Raw genomic sequence first — 23,297 nt, 5'->3', positions numbered from 1 at the left:
GTTGTCTTGGTTTCACTACTCTACTACTCTTGGTATTAGGCCTTTTTAAGCCATAAAGGAAAAGAATGATTTGATCATACAGAAATACCCCAAAACACTATAAACAAGTTTAGACAATATGAGGAAATATTTACACATGAGCCTAAGAATTAATATATGTAGTAAAGTTAATATGTTCATTATGGAAGAGTTACCATATTCAGTATGTTCCGTATATACAGATGAGCACTCCTGTAGAAAGAAGGGCAAATAATGTGAGAAAGTAATCCAAAAATAACATAAGCAAATGATCACTAAGTATATAAAATATATTCAATAAAATAAAAATTATAACAGTTGAGAATTCTAACCTGTCTTAATATTGGCAAAAATCAAAACTATTGGTCAGGTATTTTTTATTCTGTTGGGATTATTTTGGAAGTATTGACTGCCAGAAGAATTTTCCACAATTCTGTCATGTCTCTGCATGTTCGGGGGAGCAAGGCCCCTCCTTTGTTCCCGACAATCTCTTCAAGGATGTTTTTGTAGCAGCATCTAGGAAAGACGCATCTTTCCCTGGAGCAGGGGGCAGCCATGCCTTCTGCACATTATAACAGTTCCCTAAACTCAGTGCCCCTCCTGTCATACAGCTACCTTTGCGCAGGGTCACCTGGCCCTCTTTGTCAGATGGCCCAATGGGAATTGGGGCTTAGGGAGCTGGGCCCAAATGCTACTGCTATTGTTAAAAGTAATGAATTGTCCTAGTCTGTGGCTGAGAGTCTCGTGCCTTCTCACAGCCTCCATGAAACAGTGGCAGGCTACCTTATTAACTTGCAGGAAGAGTAAAATTGCAGACCCTACGCTTTTCGTGACAGTATCAAAAGCCTGAAGGTCCTTGGCTCAATAACTCCACTTTGATGACGTTATCCAGGAGTTAATCTACGATGTGTTCAAGGGTACGTGCACCGGGTGTTTGTTTGCAGCGTTGAAAATAAGTGGAACCAATGTAAATAGATTTTTCTAAAAGGTTGAATAAATGATGGTCAGGGAACTGCAGGTTGCCAGAGGATGCCGTTGCTCTGTTGGACATGGAAAGAGGCTCGTGATGCGTTAAGTCAAAGAGCAAGCTAACAGATTTCCTCCCCTTAGGTTCCTCCATAGTTTTGCATGTCTAAATGTGTGTGTGTGACTCTCAAACACGTGTCTGGATGGATAAAGACAGAAATGGTGATAGTGATTACCTCTGGATGGTGGGATTATTTTATACTTTGTGTGTCAAATATTTTAAAATGTTTTTGCCACGAATAAAATAACTTTTGTGAACAGAGAAATACGGAGTGGTTAAAATTTGATCCTTGGTGATTTGGAGGGGAAAGAAGTAGAATGCATTTGTTTAACTCCTGTGATTTCTAGTTGCTGCTAACTCACTTGAAACATCTTAATGCTTGTGTTTTCTATGTGACTCTTTTTATAGAGAAGAAAGTAAACTCTCATCCAGATTACATAGTTTATACCATCTGTTAAGAGGTATATTATTTGCTTTTTCTTTTAAGCTGTATGTTCCATAATTTAATTTTAAATATAGTATTTAAAAATATTTTTAAAAAGTCACTCATACAGTTTCCTTATCCTTTGTCCTTGATTGTTGGTTTGTTTATTACCTTGTTTATGCTGCTTGTTTTTGTACTGACTGAAAATTCTTTGTATTGCTCTTTGCTCTCAGGACTTACTAGTCCTTCTTGGAGGCAGGTGTTGTGCTGGTCTTTTCTCCTGGCAACAGATGTTTTGGGCTTGTTTTCTTCCTCGTAGTGGAATCGCTGAATGTCAGTCAAAGAGATCATTATTGAGAACTTGTATGCACGGTACTGTTGTAAGTGCTGGGAGGTATTATTTCAGTACCTTTTGGTAGGCTTTGCTTTTGGAGGGCTGTCCTCCCATCTTTTTTAGAAGTGTAAATAAGTTATAGAGTCCTCAGGGAAGAGCAGCAGTTTTATTTTGCCGCATACACCTGTGTTTTGGTGTCTTGCTAGTTTTTTGACCCATTTTCTTAAATTAACTGCAGTGTGTTGATGAACCAAACCTTTGCACTCCACCTTGCGTTGCAGCGTTCATGGCTCTGGGTTGCTTAAGACGGAGGTGGAAGGCATATTGCAGTTTTTCAGTTGACTTCTTTCTAGGAGTTACGTTTAAGTACACATTAGAATCTGAATTATGGAACTAAAAAGTAATTTCAGTTGAAAAGTCTATTTTCAGTGGCTCCTTTTATTTAACTAATGTTCTTGCTTGGTTAATACAAAGGAATCACTGTACTCGAAACAAATTAGAAAGACCCAATTACGAAGACTAACTCTCAAGCCTTTCTAATTATACAGCCACTTCAGTGTCAGTGATGCTTTTGTCTTCAAACATGGTTAAAAAGGTTTTGGCTTGTATAGAGGAACAAGTGAGAAGTTTAAAAATATCTTTGCACTATTTAAATTCGAAATACTTTTAAAATTGTGATAACATTTACATTCAGTGATAGGCACACATCTGAGGTATACGTTCAGTGTTTTGATACATGTATACATCCAAGTTACTGTCCTTCTGTTGGTGAGAAACAGTTCATCATCCCAGAAAATTCCCCCTTGTTTCTTTCTAGTCTGTCCTGACTCCTCTCAGAGGCAAGCCGTGTTCTTAGTTCTGTTGACTTAAATTAGTCTTTCCTAGTCTAGAACTTCATGTAACGTAATCATACATTTATGTAATCGGTATGTGATGATGTGATGATGATGATGCTGTGTGTCTAGCTTCTTTTGCTCACCGTAATGTTTTTGAGGTTCATCCAAGTGGTCGTGTATGTCAGTGGTCAACAGTTCATTCCATTTTATGGATATACCTTATTTGTTTTCTCCTGATAATAGATATTTGGGTTGTTTCCAGTTTTTTTTGTTGTTATTATGAATAACTCAAAGCTTATTTTACACGTCATTTTGTGAATGTAATTTTTTGTTTCCCTTGGCATTAACTAGGAGTGGAATTACTGAGACAGGGTGGAAATGTGTTTAATGCTATAAGAAACAGCTGAATGGTTTTCCAAAGTGTTTGTACCGTTTATACTCCCACCAGTCGCGTATGAGAGTTTCAGTTCTCCCATTTGTTTATCTAGTTTTTGTACCATTATTTGTTGTAAAGGCTTTCCCATTGAGTTGCCTTAGTGCTTATGTTGAGAATCAATTGACCACTTAAGTTTGGGTCTCTTTCTGGAATCTCTTTTTTGTTCTATTGCCAATACTACACTGTCTTGGTTACTCTGGCATGAAATCAGGAAGTGTAATTCACCAGTTTTGTTCCCTTTTCAAGATTGTTTTGGCTATTCTAAATCCTTTGAATTTTGCATATAAATTCTGTAATTCACTTGTCAATATCTATTAAAAATCCGGTTGGGATTTTTATGAAAATTGCATTGTATCTTTAGATCATATTGGGGGAAAACTAACATCGTAATAACCATGTTGCCTGTTGATAAACACAGTTTAATTCTTCCTACTTGTTTTTTTATTTCTTTCTTTTGCTGTGATCTCCAGCATTATGTAGGATGGAAACATTGAGGGCACTAGTTTTTGCCTTGTTCTTCATAGTAGGTGTAAAATAGTCAATATTTCATCAAGTAAGTAATATAAGCTACTTGGAGGTTTTTCAGTCAAATTGAAGTTCTTTTCTATGTCTAGTTTGCTGAGTTTTTTTTTTTTTTTAATCAGAGATGAGTGTTGAATTTTGTCAATGCTTCTTCTGCATCTGTTGAGATAATCTTGTGACTTTTATCCCCCGTTTTATTAATGTGAATTAAATTAGCTTTAAAAACTGTTAACTATATTCCCGAATTAATTTCCATTTTGCAGGTTTTTCCATTAATGTCCTCTTTCTGTTCTGGGATCCAGTCCAGGGCACCACATTGTTGTCTTGTCTCCTCTGGTCTGTAATAGTTTGTTGGTCTTTCCTTGAGTTTCTCGACCTTGATAGTCTAAAGAAGTACTGGCCAGGTGTCCTGTGGAATGTCTCCCAACCTGGGCTCGTCTAGTGTTTTTCTCATGATGATACTGGGGTTATGGATTTTTGGAAAGATTACCATGGAGGTTAGGTGTCCTCGTTCCATCTTACACTGGGTACAGGACCTCCCTGGCAGTGTCGCCCTTGATTATGTGGTGAGGTGGCCTTTGCCAGTTAAAGGTAGTGATTCTGTCAAGTCGCTGTCTTTCATTTTCTCTGCTCTCTTCTTTGGAAGCAAGTAACTAAGTCTGGTCTGCACCCAAGGCGAGGGAGAGGAGGGACTTAAGGTCCACCCCTGGAGGAGGGGAGAGTTTGTACATATATTTGAAATTCTTCTCGAAGTAAGATTTGTTAAATTGATTTTTGGATGTTAAATCAACCTTATGCTTCCGGCTAAACCTCACTTGGTCGTGACGAATTTTCCTTTTATTTTTTGCTGGATTCCATGTGCTTTTATTTTCTTAAGGAATTTTGTCTCTGTATTCACGAAGGAGGTTGGTCTGTAATTTTATTCTCTTGTAATTTTTGCACAATTTAATTGCTCAGTCTTTCCAGCTTGTAAATTTTAACTGTTGGTAGAATTAGATACTTTTTGTATTTCATGATATAGTAAAGAAATATTCTCTATCAAATATTTTGTAAGCACTAAAAACTTTTGGGAAGTTTTTTAAAGCAGTGTTCTCTATAGTTGTTTTCTATTGGGTTGGCCAAAAAGTTCCTTCAGTTTTTAAAGTAAAAATAAAAGACACATTTTTCATGTTCATCAAGAACTTTATTGAACAACACATTCACCCTTTTGTTCCACTACCTTCTGCCAAGAACTGCAAACAACTGTTCCAGGTGCCCTTTACAGTCTTACAGGGAATTGAAATGTTTTCCATTAAGAGAAGTTTGTAAATGGAAATCCGAAGATGCAATGTCTGGTGAATACGGGACATGAATTAGAACTTCCCAGCCAAGCTGTAACAGTTTTTGCCTGGTCATCAAAGAAACATGCGGTCTTGTGTTACCCTGATGGAAGATTATCTGTTTTCTGTTGACTGATTCCGGACGCTTTTCGTCGAGTGCTGCTTTCAGTTGGTCTAATTGGGAGCAGTACTTGTTGGAATTAATTGTTTGGTTTTCCGGAAGGAACTCATAATGGAGGACTCCATTCCAATCCCACCATATATACAACATCACCTTCTTTGGATGAAGACCGGCCTTTGGCGTGGTTGGTGGTGGTTCATTTCGCTTGCCCCACGATTTCTTCCATTCCACATTATTGTACAGTATCCACTATTCATCGCCCATCACAATTTGTTTTAAAACGGAACATTTTCATTGCAGTTAAGTAGAGAATTGCATGCGGAAATACGGTCAAGAAGGTTTTTTTGCTTAACTTACGTGAAACCCAAACATCAAAGTGATGAATGTAACCAAGCTGGTGCAAATGACTTTCAACACTCAATTGGATATTTTGAGTATGTCGGCTATCTCCCACTTGGTATAACATTGATTGTTCTCAATTAATGTCTTGATTTGATCGCTGTCAACTTCAACTGGGCTACCCGACCCTGGAGCATGGTCAATGGAGAAATCTCCAGCACGAAACTTTGCAAACCACTTTTGACACGTTCGATCAGTCACAGCACCTTCTCCATACACTGCACAACTGCACAAATCATTTTTTGCATTTCAGTTGCGTTTTTACCTTTCTTGAAATAATAAAGCATAATATGCCAAAAATGTTGCTTTTTGTCTTCCATCTTCAATATTAAAATGGCTACACAAAAATTCACCAATTTTGATACTTTTTTTTTTTTAATGCATGCTGATATGACAGCTGTCACAATACAGTCTAAGAAAATTGTTTTGAATGAAGTTAGAGACAACTGCGTGCTCCTGGAGCCCCACCCTACAGGAAAAACCAAACGAACTTTTTGGCCAACCCACTAGTTCAGAGAACTGCCTAATTTTTTTTTTCTTCAGATTTGGGATGGAATATTGAATTTTCTTTCAAAACACTGAGATCACAAGTTCATTTCAGAGTTAGCTGGAGAATGTAACAAAATATACAAGTCTGGGTCTTGCTACCCCTTAGGGTTTCTAATTATTTCTGTATTGATGTTACGGGAAAACCCGAACGAATTTTTTGGCCAACCCAATATATATGATAAGACTCTAGTGGACTTATCTATTTTTAAAGAACTTTCATGATGGTTTTCATATGCACCCTCTGTTAAGCATTACAACTACAAGTTTCAGGTTTTCAAGATAATTAAATAGCTAAAAATCAAACCTTCAAATATTTCTGGCAGTGTCTATAATGAAATCAGAGATTTACATACGTATTTAAATTCTTACAAAATATAATCTTAGGCTAATTTAATTTTTATATTGTTATCCAGTATCACCCTTCAGTGGAATTTTAGTTGTGAATGGAATATTGTGAATATGTATGAATATTCCATTCATAAGTATTTCTCTGCAGAGAAAGTCAACATTTGGGCAGGTAGGTTTGTTAGTTAATTCTGTAAGCACATAGCCAAAGGAGATGCCCAGTATTTAGAATAAGAGGTAGTGACCAGTGGCTGAAGGAGCGACTCTAGCTTAGTGAATGTTGCCAGGTGGCCTGTACTTGAAGCAGCTGAGACCAGGTGGTGTTTCAGTTTCAGCTCAGGGCTTGTATAATCCTTGATGTAGTTCAAAGCTGAACTGGACCCTGCGACTTGGACCAGAAGTTTGCATTCTAGGACATTTCATCTCTCAGAAAGCTACCTTGTGCCATCCTTTTTGTAGTCAGGCCCTCCCTCCATTCCTAATCACTGGTAACTAGTGCAGTTTTGTTTCTTGGAGAGTGTCATATATGTGGAATTGTCGCAGAATATCACCTTTTGAGTGATAAACCTTTTGACTTCTCTCAGTCAGCATGATGCCTTTGTGATTGAATCCCAGTTGTTGTATCAGTAGTTCATTCCTTTTTATGGCTGAAAGAGCATTCCATGGTTTGGATGCACCATAGTTCGTATATCCATTCACTATTGTTTCTGTTTTCGGTGATCCAAAAGAGAACTGTAAACATTTTCCTGTGGGTTTTTACATGAACATAAATTTTCATTTCTCTTGGGTAAATATCTAGCAGTGGGATTGCCGGGTCATAGACTAGAATTGTTTGTTGATTTGTTTCTGGTAGCCTGTAGTATTTGTTTCAAAGAAACAATTTTCAGCTTGTCTGTATTGTATTTAGATTTCTTAGATGGAGATTTGTATGTAGAATAAACTATTAGCTTCAGTACTGTCGTGTTTCATGTTAAACTTGCTTGGAAAGTGTTTGAACTGTAATTGCTTTTAATGGTTGAATTAGAAATGACTATTGTAATAGAATCTTTGCTTTATTGGTAGTGATTTCTTTTCCTCCTCTGGGGCCTTGCTACTTAAAGTGTGGTCTGTGGACCTGCATGTTGACTTCACTTGGAGCTTCTTGGAAATACAGAAAGTCAGACCCCACCCTGGACCTGTGGAATCAGAATCTGCATCTTAGCAGGATTCCCAGTGATCGATATAAACCTTAAATTTGAGAAGCACTGCTCTGGAGCATTAATGGCGGTGGAGAAGAGTATTTTGTAAATGAGTTGACGTTTGCTCAGTTTGAGTGTAGTGCAGCACAAACATAGCTGGGTCCATCTCGCACGTCACTCATTCTTGGTTTCAGATATTCAGTAAGACAGAAGTAATGGTATTAAGCCAACAAAATGCCAAAATTTTGGTACTTTAAAATTCTATAGTGGACTTCCCTGGTGGCACAGTGGTTAAGAATCCGCCTGCCCATGCAGGGGACACAGATTCGATCCCTGGTCCGGGAAGATCCCACGTGCCGCGGAGCAACTAAGTCCGTGCGCCACAACTGTGTTCTAGAGCCTGCGAGCCACAACTACTGAAGCCCCTGCGCCTAGAGCCCATGCTCCGCAACAAGAGAGGCCACTGCAATGAGAAGCCCGCGCACCGCAAGGAAGAGTAGCCCCTGCCCGCCGCAACCAGAGAAAGCCCACGCGCAGCAACAAAGACCCAACACAGCCAAAAATAAATAAGTAAAATAAATTAAAAAAAAGAAAGGGACTAAAATTAAAAAAAAAAATTCTATAGTATGCTGAGTATCAGAATACTGAAAAGTGGTTTTGCAATCATTAGGCTAAAAGTTACAGTTTACATTCATTATTTTATTTTCAGGCATTTGATTCTCTACTTTAGAGTTTATAGCAATGAGTGTGTGCATTTTTTACACAGAAAATGTTGGGGAAAGAATCCAAAATGATTGTATCTTTTTTTTTGCACACTTTCTAATGAAGTAGTTCATATTTGTTTCTGTTAAGAGTAAAGGACATGTAAGAATTATGAATGATGAGACTGAAGGAGTAGTTTCTGGGTCTTTTTTTTTTTCAAGTTTACCAAAAGTCTAAGTGAACCTAACGGTCAGTAGGGTACCTACCTTATTACCTAACAGTAGGTCACTAAGATGTAACATGAGGCGAAAGTGATTAGTGTCAAAAGGAACATGAGTTATACAGAAAGAATTGTTGATGAAGAAATTACTTTTAGTTTGGGACCAGATTAGGCAGAATTTTTGTAGGAATCCTGATGTAGTGAAATATAAGATAAAAACTGGTTTTAATGTGATGTGAATGAAGAAAAAAATAGTTTTATGGTTAATAATCTGAGCCAGAGGTGGTAATGAACGAACACTAGGCAGTGGAACGAAGTAGAAAGGGTTGAGAAATGTTACAGGAAAGATTATGGAGGCTGAAAAAAACCAAATCAACCCAACAGCAGATTTGGAGCGCTTGCCTGGCATTGGAAATCAAAGTAGATGGGGTCAGGAATTACAGGAAATGTGGAGCCTGTTTAATGGGAAGGAGTGTGCTGTCATCTAATGTGAGTTACAAGGTGGGTTATAGGCTAATAAGCTCACGGAACACTAGTGTTAATTTAATTAATATATTGAACTTTGTTTAGCTCTGAATTAGACTCCAGACCAGCAGGGATTTTTGGAATTCATGTTTGTTCTCTTAGAAGTATAAGTAGTAACAATGTGTAAGACTTTGTATATTAACCAGGAGTAGGAATTCGATTTTTTCTAACATTGTTAATTTTTAATGTTTGAGATTTTGTCTCCTGGGATCAGTTTAATGTTTCACATGGCTTTACAAATAGGACATTTTGCAGTATTTTTACATCTTGAATATAAAGAGCTTTTATGTGTGCATACACATATGTGTATACATAACCATTATTCAATATTTAATTCAAAAGAATATGAACTCACTTTCCCTCCTCTTGTTTTTTGTATGTCTGCAATGTAGGGAGGCATGGAAACTTTGGAGCTGCAGAAGGACATGAAAGAGGAGTCAGATGAAGAAGAGGATGATGATGAAGAATCTGGACGATTACGTTTCAAAACTGAAAGGAAAGAAGGAACAATTATTAGGCTCTCAGATGTAACTAGAGAGAGAAGGAACATTCCAGAAACTTTGGGTAACTTTTTTTGCCTGTCTCCCATCCTTCACTCCCATTTCAACTTCCTCCATAGTACTGTTATGATTAATGAAACAGATTTTAAAAAAGTTACCTTTATAGAGTATTATGCATGGCATTCAGAGGGTGGATGGTCTGTGTGAGGTGAGAGCTGAGTTACGGTGCTGTAAAGGTCGGTCTATAAAAATGACTTGTCTTCTGGATTAAAACATGTTTGAATAAAATATTTGGTTGTTTTTTTTAATAGTTTTTCTTTTGGAGTCTGTGGCTTAGACCTGCTCTCATGCATACTGTGTGGTTCTTGGTTGGCTCTGGGAAGGTGGTGTGGGGTGGTACAGGGTCATTTTACCCTTCCCGAGACTGTCTAGGTTGCCAGGGCTAATTCTGGGCCAGAGTGTTTTTATTTTGTACCTTTTAGTGTTATTATAACCATCTCTTTTTGTTGTTGTTCTGTATGCCATTCCTCTCAGTGTTTAATGAGACAAGATGACTTGTTTGTAGCACAATCAGTTGAACGTCATTCCTGTTACAGACCTACTGCAGGCTGTTGCTAATCAGCAGAGCCTTTTCCAGTATTGCCCCCCCCCGCCCCCCCTTGTCTGTGGTTCTGTCTAGTGCCCATTGCAGAGAATAAAGCAGTGGTTCTCACATTTGAGCAGCAGAATCACCCAGACTTGTTAAAACACATATTTCTGGATGCATTCTCAGCTGTTCTGATTCAGTAGGTTTAGGGTGGGGCCCAAGAAAGTTGCATTTCTGGTGAGTTCCCAGGTAATGCTGTTCCTGCTGCCCTGGAACCCATACTTTGAGAACCACTGGGATATTGTCCCGTATTACAAGGAGGAGGGTAGGAGGGTGGAAGGATGGAAGGACAGAGGGTTGTTGTACTTGTTCTCTGGTCTTGGTCAAAGTAAAAGTCAAGAAACTAACCATTAGTTACTACCTTTATTACTTCATAAAACTGTTATTTGTAGCCGTGTTCAGTCGGAACCCTGAGTGTGTGTCTTTAAGTGGCAGATAGGAATTCCCTGTCAGGGCACTAAGCTCACAAGATGCCAGAGTTAACAGTAGTGAGCTAGTCTTATCATGTTCCTTTACTAAGTGAGGTTTGTGGAAAGATTGACCTAGAGACTTAGTGTTCTCCATTTCTTCTCCCTCCAGTTTCCTCCTTCTGCCTTTTGGCCCAGGATTTCCCTAGACTGTTCTTAAGTTATGGTATAAAGTTGCCGGTTGGTCTGAACCGGTACACCATAGGTTTCTAAGAAAGCGGAGCTGAAAAGTTGGGCTTGGGTAAAAGGAGATGAATCAAAGGTCTTAAAAAGGGGATGAAAAGACCAAAAGTATCCGTCAGCAGGCGTAATTGGTAACATTATGGAACAAGCTGGCTGGAATAGACAGACATCTCAATCTTGGGCTGGGATACGATGAACAAAGGGAAGATGGCGCCCCTGGCGGGACACCAGAGGGCAGTGGGCAGCGGCTTATCAGGGAAGGAGGGTGCCGTGTGGGGCGGGTGGCGGCGGGTCGTCTCTTTTCTGCTTCTGTGTAGGTGGGCTGTGGCTTTGTTACGTAAATTGGGGAACATATGTGTCACATCTGAATAACTGGGATAGCTGCACGTTCTAAGGATGTGTGAAACCACTTCACAGACACCGTCAGGAATGGCGGCCTTCCCTCTCTGCAGCCAGCTCCTCACGGGCCCTGGGGCCTTTCATGGGTCATCCTCCCCGCATCCTCAGCGCCCTTGCTTCTCCCGTCCCCTGCTCCTCAGCTACGGTCTTCTCATCTCTTTTCACTTGACCTTGACCCAAGCACTGACGTGTTCTGGAATGTCCAGCTTGCCTGTGTTCATAAGTTGTACTTGTTTCATTCCTGCATCTCTTTCTTTTCAGGATCTTTGCCTCATTTCATTCTTTTCAGGGTCATTTGTATTTACTTTACTGAAAAGAATTTGTGTCGAATCTTTTTTTTTTTTTTTTCCTTTCCTTTTTTTTTTTTTTAAGGCATTTCTCAGTTGCTATAGTCATGTCATCCTGAGACAAGAGGGTGGAAGGGGGGGTAGTGATGGGCAGGTTGGCCCTTTACATATGGGCAGAGAGGGCCTGGGGTTTTTAGAGGCAGAGTGTCTGAAGCATAAACAGTTTGACCATTTACCATTTTTTTAAACGTTAAGAAAAAAGGCTTTAAATGTATTTGTGCAGAATGTGATTCTGTGGCTAGATAATAGGGCAAGTAAAAATGATACTTTAAAAGTATCTTTCTCTGTTCCCTATTTTTAAGCCCTAACTTAACAAAGCTTAGTGTTTGAAAACATGAGTTTTCTAGTAACTGAAAAGTTAGGATTATTCCCAGTACAAAAACGATTTTTCTGTTCATTTTAGAGATTGGTTTCCTAAAGCAGTGAGCTCCCTTATTTCCTTAAGACCCCTCCCCTCCAACAAAAGGTTAATTTTATATAGAAGAAGAATATTCAGTGAGAAAGAGAAGCTACTACAGTACTTGGTATACTAGAAATTCACATAAATTTGTACTCATCACTTTGTATACTCCTGGTGGTAAAAATATCAGTTTCAGGTTCTGTATACAGATGCTTGCACTTATTTGATTGTATAAAGCTGCTTACCTACTCTTTGTAATGGGATTAAAATACCTTGCTACCAGAGTATATATGTTGTCTCATATGATATGTGTTTCTTGACAAATGATGTCTTTTAACATTCTGAATACAAATAAAAACAATTATTTTGTGATATCATTGATTAATGTTAAGAACACTCCACTCTAAAAAGAAGAATGAAATGATGGTCTGGCATCCCCCATTTCTGACCCTTCCATCTGCATGTGGACTAGTGAGTTCTTTTCAAAATCTGGAAGGGCATTTGGTCACTTTTAGTCTTCTTTCCATTCAAATATATGATGTCATCCTTAAATATGAAGAACACTAATTCATATTTATGACAGTCTTGACCATTGTAGAGCCTAATTCACAGTTGTTGATCTGTATTTTGAATTACAGATTGGATTAGATATGGAATTTTGGGCTTTTACCTGAGTTATGATCTTAAGTAGTGAGCTTTTATCCTCAACCAGGATTCTGGGAATTAAATACCTTAGAGAAAACGTGACTGTTTCTCAGTTTTCCCAAGGATGGTACAAAACTACGTACTTAGGAAATACATTCATTCATTACATAAAAAGGACCCCATTGGGTAAAAGGGCTTAATTCTCTCACAGAATGCAGTTGAGAAGGGTTTCTAGCACATGCATGTGTAAGGGAAAGATTTATTTTGAATGGAAATGTCAAAAGCCATCTCTGAAACGTGGGTGTCATTGACCAGTTACCCTGAAGTGTCAGCACAGCAGTTCAGAGCTGCCAGTTCTTTTGCCCTAGGAGGTGGACCTCAGATTCTCTTTGGAAGCAGTACAAGCAATAAATGAAAGACTATGTTTATTTTAGTTAGGCTTTGACAATTCTTTCTCTATGAGGAGGCATCTAGATTTTGCCATATTCTCAGTTTCACTGGCACATGTAATGTGTTAAATTATGTTTTACTGCTTTAGCCTGAAGACCGTTGTTATTATGCCCACATAAAGTTCTCTTGAAATAATATCCTCGGTTAATTTTGCTGAAGGCAAAGGATCTTTGGGAAAAATATTTTCATCTAGTAATAAACAGTTTAAGGTCACCTAGTACCAGCAATAGGATACCGCCTTCAGTTTACACGATGGTCCTTGTATTTGCAAGATTTTCACAAATTTCTTGATTCAGTTATCTGTTTAAAAAAAAAAAAAGACTGTCATTTGTTTTTATTTTGCCAAGTAAACTGTGTTTTATAGATATTCATTATGTATTAGTTCAACTATTATAAAATTATTTATATGTAAATATGTTTTTCTTAAGCACATTTTAGAAAGGGACAACACTGTAAAACCTTGTTACATTGAGCTATATCTCTTTACTTTGGAATATGGACATAGTTCAGAAAACACTTAAAGGGAAATTAACATTTCAGTTGAAGTTACAAATGTAATTTCCATCCTGTCATATTTTGGTGACCTTTTGTGACAGCTTGTCTCAATTGGAGGAAAGCATTTTTACTTGCTGATTAAAGATGTCATTTGAAACCATTTTATTACTGGGGATAGTGAAATTAATCTTGACACTTAGAACCACTAGCAAAATAATTGCTGATTCACTGCATAAAATGTGTATGTGAACCAATCATGTAGTCAAGATGAGAATAAAAGTCTGTGCTTGTTAAGAAGAGATTAAATTTTCTTTTGAACGGAGTCAGAGATTCATTTGAAGGGGAGGGGAATACCATAGAAACAATTTCAAGAAAATGAAATGTGGCTTAGAGATTTTGGAAGAGTTTGGAGATGATTATGGAATCCAAGGTAGGAGATAAACTGGTAATATTTAAAATTTACCCTTCACTGTGGAAGAGGGCATAACAATCCTTCTTAGTAGAATTCAGTGAAATCTTTAGAAGGTATTCATTTATTAATGGAAGATATATTATCATAACTTAGATAATATTTTAAAATGAAGGAACCATATTTGAATAAGTTAGCATTTTTCTTCTAGGAATTCAGAATAACGTGCCAACTGAAGTTTCTTAGGGCCAGAGACTATATGTTTCTTGTATCCCTAAAGCATTGGTCAGAGAGCTGAGCAGCACCTACTGGGTGTCCCAGAAATATCTGCATTAATGGTTTTTTTTCTTTTGTGGCTTTGCTCTCATTTGCTGTAGCTTCCCTCTCAGACTGCATGGATATAAGCCTTTCTTCACAGAGTAAAGTTGTTATTTTTTAAAAAATAAATCTGAAAATCTGAAATGACAGTATTAAATAAGTTTCCATTCTTTATGAAATTAAGTATTTGACTCGAGAGTGATTTTATTAGTTTTGCTTTTAAAGCAGAACAATCAGGAATTTGTCATTTTTGAGTCTCTTGTGCCACTGTGTGTTAACTAATACTCGTCCTGGTTCCGCTTAGAAGAGTGTCCTGGTTTAGGACTGGGGGAGCCAGGTCTTGACCAGCGTCATCCGTCATCACTGCAGGATGCCTAGCAGATGAAGGGCGGTGGTTGGGTTGAACTTCAGCTCCTCCTTTTTAGCTTCCCTCAGCACAAATGAAAACACTTTAAAATTTACAGGAGATCCTTGTATTTTATTACAAGGGAAAGGCATGTCTTCCATTTAACTGGTCTCAGTCATGGGGCCTGAATGTCTCTGTGATCGTATCCTGCTTGATGCTGCTAGTTGAGTTGTTTGTAGTGGGTGAAGCACTTGCCGTTCCTAAGTTTCATTGTCATGTATTTCTTTCCTGTTTTTACCTATAAATCTGATTTAGGCTATTGGAAGGTATCTAACACATATGCATCTTTTCAAATAGAGCTTTCAGCAGAAGCCAAAGCTGCTTTGCTTGAATTCGAAGAAAGGGAGCGACAGCATAAACAGGGACGCTACGGCTCAAGGCGGGGAGGAAGGAGAGGAGGTTCGTCCATGTGTCGTGGAGCCGGAGACCAGAGGAGAGAGAACAGTGAGAGGGGAAGAGCCAAGGATCACAGGCCCGCCCTGCTGCCCACGCAGCCACCTGTGGTGGTAAGCTTTACAGTTTCGTTGTGGGAGCTTGCAACTTGAGAACAAATGGAAATACGCTTTTGTGTGGGTATCATATTTTGCATTTATCTTAGTCTGAAGTTAAAATTTAGTAAAAGGCATAGTGGCTCAAGTTTCTTTGTAATCTATAGTATGATTTCGTGTATGGTCACACACACTCAGTCCTCTAGTGTTCAGGTAGTGCAAACTAATTCTCTGCACACTGCTGATAAAGAGAGAGGCGATACGGAGACCTGGCGTCCTCCAGTGGCCGAACCAGAGGGGAGCCTTGCTTTTACCTTCTGCTCGTGGGGAGGTGCTGCTCCTCTGAGCACCATTCGGAAAACACTGAACGTCTTACATCTAGAATCTAGCGGTAATGGTGTATTTTATAAAATATTTTTTCTTATACACTGCTTACCGTAGGTTTTTCCTTAAATGTAGCAGTTTCTCTTACAAGTAACTGTCATATCCTATCCATAAAAATGGAGATTGTCGTATCCATAAAAAGTTTTCATAATTTAGGAATAAATCAAGTACTTGTAATTTCAACTTCATTTGAATTTCCTCTGTATTTCAAAGATGAGACACCTCAGGAACAAAGACAGGAATTGTAGTGATTTTTTGTTGTTGTTCCTTCAGTTAGCCTCAGGATTTTATAGCTTTTTCCTTCAGAAGTCAGTCTTCAAGGACAGATTCATTTAATATAAATATGTGTCCACACTGTCTACCCTCCTACATTATTATCTGAGTTTAGGGGAAAACCACACTTTGCCTCCGTGTAGAAATGATGTTTTAGGAGGCATTCATTTGTGAAATAACAAAGTAGAAAAGATGACTTACTGTTGTTTTGTTTTGTTTTATTATTATTACTTTTAATTAATTTTTATTGGAGTCTGGTTGCTTTGCAGTGTTGTGTTAGCCTCCAGTGCACAACAGAATGACTCAGCCGTACACATACAGATATCCCCTCCCTTTTGGACTTCCCTCCCATTTAGGTTACCACAGTGCGTTAGGTAGAGTTCCCTGTGCTGTACAGTGTGTTCCCATCAGTTGTCTATTTTATACATAGTATCGATAATGTAAATGTGTCAATCCCAGTCTCCCAATTCCTCCCACCCCACTCCTTTCCCCCTTGGTGTCCATACATTTGTCCTCTAAGGATGACTTACTGTTTTAGCATGAGAATTCTAATTTTGATCTACAGGGAAGAGGGGTAGGTGGGTTGACTACAGCATAAAGAGGTTGATGATATTAATAACTGCTGTCTGCTCATACAACTGTTCTTAAGCTTCTCTGATAGCGAGAAGACTGGCCCTTCAGTTTTTTCTTTTTCTTCTCCATCCCATCTCCTCTCCCCCAACCTCCACTTGCCGTGTACTGAACAGCCAGCTCCGTTATTTTGGCCTCCTGGGGGGGAACCAGCCACACAGGAGACCAGTTTTTTTGCATAACTGTGTCTCCATGATCCTGGAAAAGTAACTGAACTCCCTGTTTTCTTTTCTACATAGAGAGGAAGTATGTGCCCATATGTGCCTCCTTCAGAGAGGCTCAACTGGGAGATCTGTGGGTGCTTTAAAAACGTTGCCCAAGTGTGAGTTGGCCTGAGTCCCTCCCGACAGTGATGCCGTGTCTCTGGAATTCTGTAGGTGCTATAGGGCTCCCAGTGAACTGGGGCTGCACCCACTCCTGGGGCTTTGGCATATACGCTCTACGCTCATCTCTGCTAGTCAGTGGTGTTTTAAAGCTGCAGTTTACTGAAACGGTCACAGCTGTCTGAAACGACCTTAACCTCGCTCACACTTGTGTCCACCCTTGATCCTGGCCACTCCCCACCCCAGAGCTGTCTGTCTCTTTGACTCTTCACCCTCAGAGTTCTGGAAAGAATAACCTTTGCTCACCGTCTTTGCTTGTGTCCATTTTCTCGGTCCATCCTTTGCTGCCTGGACTTTGTTCTTTTCCCTCTCCCGAATGTGCTCCCAGAGTCGCCACCTGACCTTTGCAGTCCGTCCTGTTGGACTGCACTCTGGGACCTTGGGCATCACCCATGAGCTCCTCTTTCTTGAGCCTTTCTTATTTTGAGTGTCTGAGCTTGGGGTGTACTCTCTTCTCTTCCAGCAGGGCCCCTTCCGTCTCCCCTGTTCCTCTGGCTGCGTTGTTCTCAGGCCTCTTTTTAGTCAGAGCTCTAAGTCGGCAGCCTTGTCCTTCCTGCCATCTGCTGTCTCCACACGAGTCTGGGTCTGTAGCCCTAGCCTCTTGCCAGCTCAGTGTCTTCATTTCCTAGCTGCCCTGGGCCTCTCTGCATGGGTGTCGCCCAGGTCCTAAATTCCCCTTGTTTAAAACACACGATTTCCTTAAAAATCCTTCATGCTCTTGAGTGAATGGCCCTGCGCTGTGCTCATTCCCAGTTCTGTTCAGATTTAGCTTAGCCGTCCCTCTGTCAGCATGCTCTCCATGTGGATTCAGTGGTGAATGAGATAGAAAAGACTCCCGCACCATGTGCAAATGTGCACATTACAGATGTCATGAGTTAGAGGAGGGAACAGACTGGTTTCTGGGAGCATATGTATGTATCCACGGATTTAAGCCGGTTCCAGAATCTTTAGAGAAGTCCTCCCTGAGGAAGGATAGGTTAGACAAGGTCATGTACACTTTGGTTTCAAAATTCTCATTGTTCCTTTGAAATGTCTTCTTCCTGCTGCTCTTGTTCAGACCACGGCCGTTTCTTCCATTCAGCTCCCGCCGTAGCCTGTTAAATGGTCTGTCTTCTTCCATCCTCTTTCCCCTCGTCCATCTCACACACTGCTAGTCCTCGTCGTCATGCATGCTGTGACAACTGAGAAGCCTCCGTAATTTGGCGTCATCCCGGGGAAAACAGCTCATTATACGAGAGACTTTGGTCGGTGGTAGCCAGCTGCCTCGACTGCTGCGTGTGGCCAGTTTGGTTAGTGGTTACAAGCAGGACTTGCGGAATCAGAGTCTCTGCTCTTCTGCTTACCAGCCGCTGGATCTTGTAAAAGGAGAGTCCTAACAAGGGCCCACTGCATAGGGTGGTTGGGAGTGAGCCAGTTACTCCACATACTGACCTTTGAGTAGGTGCTTAAAACACAGGAGCCCGGTGCCCTGCAGCTGTTGCTGTGGGTGGTGGTTTCCTGCTCTCCAGCGACTCTTCCATGAAACAGCCCGAGGTCCTTGACCACCGTGAGGGTGTATTTTCCCACCTTCGCGTCCTCCGGTCTTCAGATGCGGCCGTAGCCACACTGGTCTCCCCCTCGTGTACCCAGCAGGCACCTGTTTCTGCCTCTGCTGCTCTCAGGTGGTTCTGTTCCCCTCCCGGCGCGGCCCATCTCCTTCCCCTCCTTCCTGGTTCAGATGCCGTCTTCTCAGGAGCTTCCCCCACCTCCCTTCGGGGAGCCCTTTGTCCTTTTCTGCAGCCTGGTTTCTAGCAGGGTTGTTTGTGCACGTCCTCGCCTCGCTCTCTAGGCTTTCTCAAAGAGGAGCAGGGCTGGCTGTGCAGGGACAGCCCAGGGCAGGCTGTGTTCCGTCCCCAGCGCAGCGCTTGGCTCGCGGTGGGCAGTTTTGATGGTGGAACTGCGTTTTTTTTCCTTTTGGAATCCATGCGTGTTATTCTGGGGCTGCTGTTTTTCCCTCCTGGCCCTGAGGTTGACTCGTGTTGTCCGACAGTGGCCCTTACTGTGAGCGGGCGGAGCAGCTTATTTATCCTGCTGTTTTACACAAGTTGTTCCTGTAAACTTATTTCCAAGTCATAACTTTTACAGTTCAGTCGATGTGAAATCTGTAAGGCATTGGCCTTTTTTCTTCTGAGTGTTGATCTCCGTGAATGTGTCTCTTTTCCGGTGCTTTTCAGGCGCACTCTCCGAGGTTGATTCCTCCGCCACAGCCTCAGCCTCCCCCGCCGCCGCCGCCGCCGCCGCAGCAGCAGCCGATCAGAAGTCTGTTCCAGCAGCAGCAGCTCCAGCCTCTGCTTCCCCTGCAGCACCCACACCATCCCTCCCCTCCTCAAGGGATGCACCTTCCGCCGCAGATCGAGGCCCCGAGGGCGATGATGACCCCTCCTCCCGTGACTCCACAGCAGCCCAAGAACATACACATAAACCCCCACTTCAAGGGGGCAGTGGTGACGCCCGTGCAAGGTACGTGTCTCCGTTGCTGTTGTAAAGTTCCAGGTTCCTCTGGCAGATCATTCTCACGTGCAGGTCTGTAAGGACGACGTGGATTCCCTGACTCTTCCCCCACCACTCAGATGCGCGCTGCCTGGCCAGGCCACGCTCGTCTGCTGCAACACGTGCGTCTCTTGTATCATTCAGTGGCGGGTACTGAGAAGACACAGTAAATGTAAAGGGCATCAGAGTTAATTGTGGAAGTGTCTGATTGGTGTTCTTCATAAATTCCCAGGTGGGGATGTTCGCAAAGTGAATGTTCCCTTCAGGTTCCACTCGGTGTGCTTCCTTTGAGTTCCAGAGGTACAAACCCATCTTTTAGTTATTAATTCTAAGTGAATAACCTCTTCTGTTATGATTACAGATGCATGTTCCTGAAGCTGGGAAACTAGTTTTGAGCAGTTGATGCGGAGCATATCTTCATGCATCTGTTCAACACAGTGTTGATTGAGATCCCGCTCTCCCTGGCATTGGAGATACATCGGTGAACAAAACAGACAATGCTTTTTGCAGTTGTGACCTAGCTTTCTAGCAGAGACAGTGAGCAGTAAACGTAATAAAATAAGAACGCCGTGTGGCGTGTTAGAGGACGAACGTACAGTGACACACACGTGCAGGGTGGGGGACATTGGGGTGGGCTGCAGCTTTCCATGGGGTGGTGAGGGCCGGCTTCATTGAGAAGGAAAGAGTTGAAGGTCCAGGAGCTAGTGACGTGACTCTTTCGGGGGAGAATATTCCGGGCAGAGGGGTCGGCAAGTACAGGGGCTCTTAATTCTGGTGAGACTATGCCTTTTGTGTTCAAGTAACTAAAAAGAGACCATGTAACATTAACGGAGTGATACAGGTGGAGAGAAGTGTGGCACCTGGGTCAGCTGAGACCTGGGAACCATCCTGAGAGCTTTGGCTTTTGTTCTGAAAGACATGGGCTGTGATTAGAGCAATTTGAGCAGAGGAATAACGTGATCTGGTGTATGTTTTAAAAGGGTTATTCTTGCTGCCGTGTTGAGAGTGGGCTTGTTAGGGTGGCAGGGGTGGAGCCAGACATTCAGCTAGGAGGTGACTATGGTAATCCAGGTAACAAATGACATGGCTCGGGTCAGGGCCGTGGTGGTGGTTAGGGGTCAGATGCTGGATGTAATTCAGGATGGAGCCGATGGACCGGATGAGCGTGAGAGGGAGAAGAGGCGAGATGATGCCGAGGGGGCCTGAGCATTTGAGGGATGGAGTTGCCTTCACCTGAGAGCACTTGGGGGAGAGCAGATTTTGAGGGGCAGCACAACAAAAGTTCTGTGCTGGAGATGCCACCTAGACGTGCAGGTGGAAGCGTCACGTATGAAGTTACTAGGAAGAGTTGAGACGAGGGGTCTGGGCGCAAAGCAGAGGTGGAGGTTTGTTGGCACAGAAGTGGACCTAGAGTCTGCACCCCGTGGGAGACGCAGGCGTCATCGTGTCGGGTGGACCAAGGCCTGGAACCTGGGGCCCTCGACGTGATAGGCGGGGGCCCGCAGGGAGGCGGAAACCCAAAGAGTGTAGAGGACGGGGACAGCAGGGGACCCACTGCTGCCAGGTCATTGGGGATGGGCTTTGGGCCGTGTGCTGCACGTGGCGGTAGAGGGGTCTTTGGGGTATTGACAGAGTGGTTTTGGTGAAGTGGTAGCAGTACACGCCTCACTGAGGTGGGTTTGAGAGGGAACGGGCGCACAGAAATGGGAGATGGTAGTACTTACAGTTGTCGAAGGTGTCCTGCTGAGACAGCTGGGGAGTGGGGGTGCTGGGCAGCTCTGACGCCCACTCGAGCTGTGGGTCCTGACCGGAGACCCGGCCGCGTGCTTGCACGCTCTTCTCCAGCCACTCTCACCTTTCTGTGTCAGGTGTCTCCTGACCGGAGACCCGGCCGCGTGCTTGCACGCTCTTCTCCAGCCACTCTCACCTTTCTGTGTCAGGTGCAGCCTAGACAGAGCTGGACTTGCTTGAGTCCAGGTGTTGGCAAAGCAGTAGAGAAGGCGCCTTGCTCATAATGAAGGGCTGTGGCGTGTACGGTGACAGGGGCCAGGAGATCTTTGAGGGTCCAACAGTTGGAGGAACTGGGGTCCTGGAGGAAGTGGGGTGGAAAGGTAGAAGGTAGGGTGGTAAGAAGGGGGACTCGTAGAGATTGCATAAGGTCGTGGATAATGACCAGGTCTCAGGTGTGGAGCTGGGACAGAGGATGGCAGCCGGGCGCCGGGGCGACAGGGCGCTGGAGCATGAGCGTCGCTGCCGAGACCTGAGACAGGGCTGGTGTTGAAGACAGTGGTGAGCTAGGAACTGAACTCTGAGACACAAGAAAGAGCAGTGGTGTGGGCAGCAGTAGGGGTTCCTGGGCCGTGTTGTCCGATGACATGAGATCCAAATCTGGGGTCTGAAACGGCAGTGAGGACCAAGAAGGATTCCCACCCGCCCCCCGCTCCAGAGCCAGCGGGAAGAAGGCTGAGGGAGAAAAACAGCCTCATCCTGTGGGAGAGTTAGGTTTCCATTAGAGCAAGAAGGGGAAGAGCTGAGGCCATCACGGGTTCTGCTGCTGGTGAACTTGGAATTCTAAAGGGTCAGGAAGTTCCAGAAGTTGGAGAGAGGCCTGAGATAGGACTTGGAGTATGGGAGACAGCCAGGGCCCGGCGTCACCATGAAACTGTGCTGTGGCCTTGGAGCAGAGCGCCGTGAGGGCAGCTGGCTGGCCGTGGGTGTCAGTGTCCGCGTGTGGCTCTAGGAGTTGCTCTTGTTTTACACACCCGGGAGGGTCAGAGTCGGGTTGGTACCTGTGGGTCCCTGAGCCTCCTTCCCTGGCCCCTTCCCTTGTCCCCATGCTGTGCTGGAGTCACTTGTTGGCCTCACCCCCTCCCAGGGGCAGGCAGTATGGCTGCTGCACTTAACCTTTGCAGTCCCTGCAGCTAGCGCACTGGCGGCCTGGGTCTCCTGCAGCAGCTGCGGGATGAAGGAGCCCGCACCCGCTGCGTGAAGGGGGAGGGCGACTCACTGGGGAAGCCTGTTCCACAGCGGCTTCCCGAGACATGCAACTGCAGTAGATCTAATTTGTCGAAATAATTGTACCGATGTCAGCATCTGTTACTGTGTATTTCCTTCTAAAATTGAATGGAAAACTGGCAGTTGATAAGGTGCACAGATTTTCTTTAGCTTAATGAAAATAAACAGTGTTGGAACTACACAGTGGGAAAGCTATAAGGAAACCCCAAGCTGTCCTCTAGGCATGAAAATAGTGTGCTTTGCCAGAGTCAGTTGCCATATGGGTACAGAATGCAGGCTTTGCATCCCAGCGCTCGTGCCTGATTCAGTAAATACAAGATCAGCTTTCTGACAAGAGTTTTTAAACTCTTAGAACCAGCTAAATGTGTTCTCCTCAGGAAGCCAGGCGACTCAGTGCCCCACCCACGTTCCTTCTCTTTAATGTACCTTTGATCTTGAGAACCCTGACACAGGGAGAGAGAGAAATTGCCTTTGCAGGGTATACACTCAGAACACTTTTGAAGCAGTTGTTTATTCAATATTAAATGAACGAGCTTAATTAAATAGAAAGCCGCCGTTATTCTTGAGAGAGGCTGAATGTCTAGTGGTCTCCTGTACATGAGAGATAGATTAACCCATGATTCTCAGAGCCTCAGGCAATTAAAAGGTATTTTTAAAAACTTTTAAAAAAATTTAAAAATGTATGCCCACCTTTGCCTGATAGCACATATTTTCTTTTCCAGGATGAAGAGTGTTCTATCATATTGTAATTAACCAGTTTTGGTGGAAATTTAACTTGTTTTCTAGATTTTCAGTATTAGAACTGTGGTAATGAATTGAAACATTAATCAGTTTAGTTCATTATTTCGTGGGACAATATGGGAAATAAATATTAAATATCAAATACAAAGAGTTGAAGGTTCAACTAGAATGATCTGTTAGCATTACAGGTGTTATTTATTTATTTTTAAATTTTATTTATTTATTCATTCATTC

General features: G+C 42.4%; 1 protein-coding gene across 9 annotated transcripts in view; it reads left to right on the top strand.

Moving 5' to 3' along the window:
- The window catches only part of RBM33 (RNA binding motif protein 33), a 114,419-nt gene that overhangs the window by 32,922 nt on the left and 58,200 nt on the right, over window positions 1-23,297 (top strand). For 8 of the 9 annotated variants that reach the window (XM_057549616.1, XM_057549615.1, XM_057549612.1 and 5 more), the window contains 3 exons: window positions 9,348-9,519; window positions 14,918-15,126; window positions 18,992-19,277. In XM_057549616.1, coding sequence (XP_057405599.1) covers window positions 9,348-9,519; window positions 14,918-15,126; window positions 18,992-19,277 — 667 coding nt within the window. Of the gene's footprint in view, window positions 1-8,035; window positions 8,932-9,347; window positions 9,520-14,917; window positions 15,127-18,991; window positions 19,278-23,297 lie in introns of those variants that run through there. The other variant, XM_057549617.1, reaches the window with a different exon arrangement.

Source organism: Balaenoptera acutorostrata, chromosome 7 (genome assembly GCF_949987535.1).
Source record: "Balaenoptera acutorostrata chromosome 7, mBalAcu1.1, whole genome shotgun sequence".
NCBI classification, from domain to species: Eukaryota; Metazoa; Chordata; class Mammalia; order Artiodactyla; family Balaenopteridae; genus Balaenoptera; species Balaenoptera acutorostrata.
This window is presented reverse-complemented; position numbering and strand designations above follow the sequence as displayed.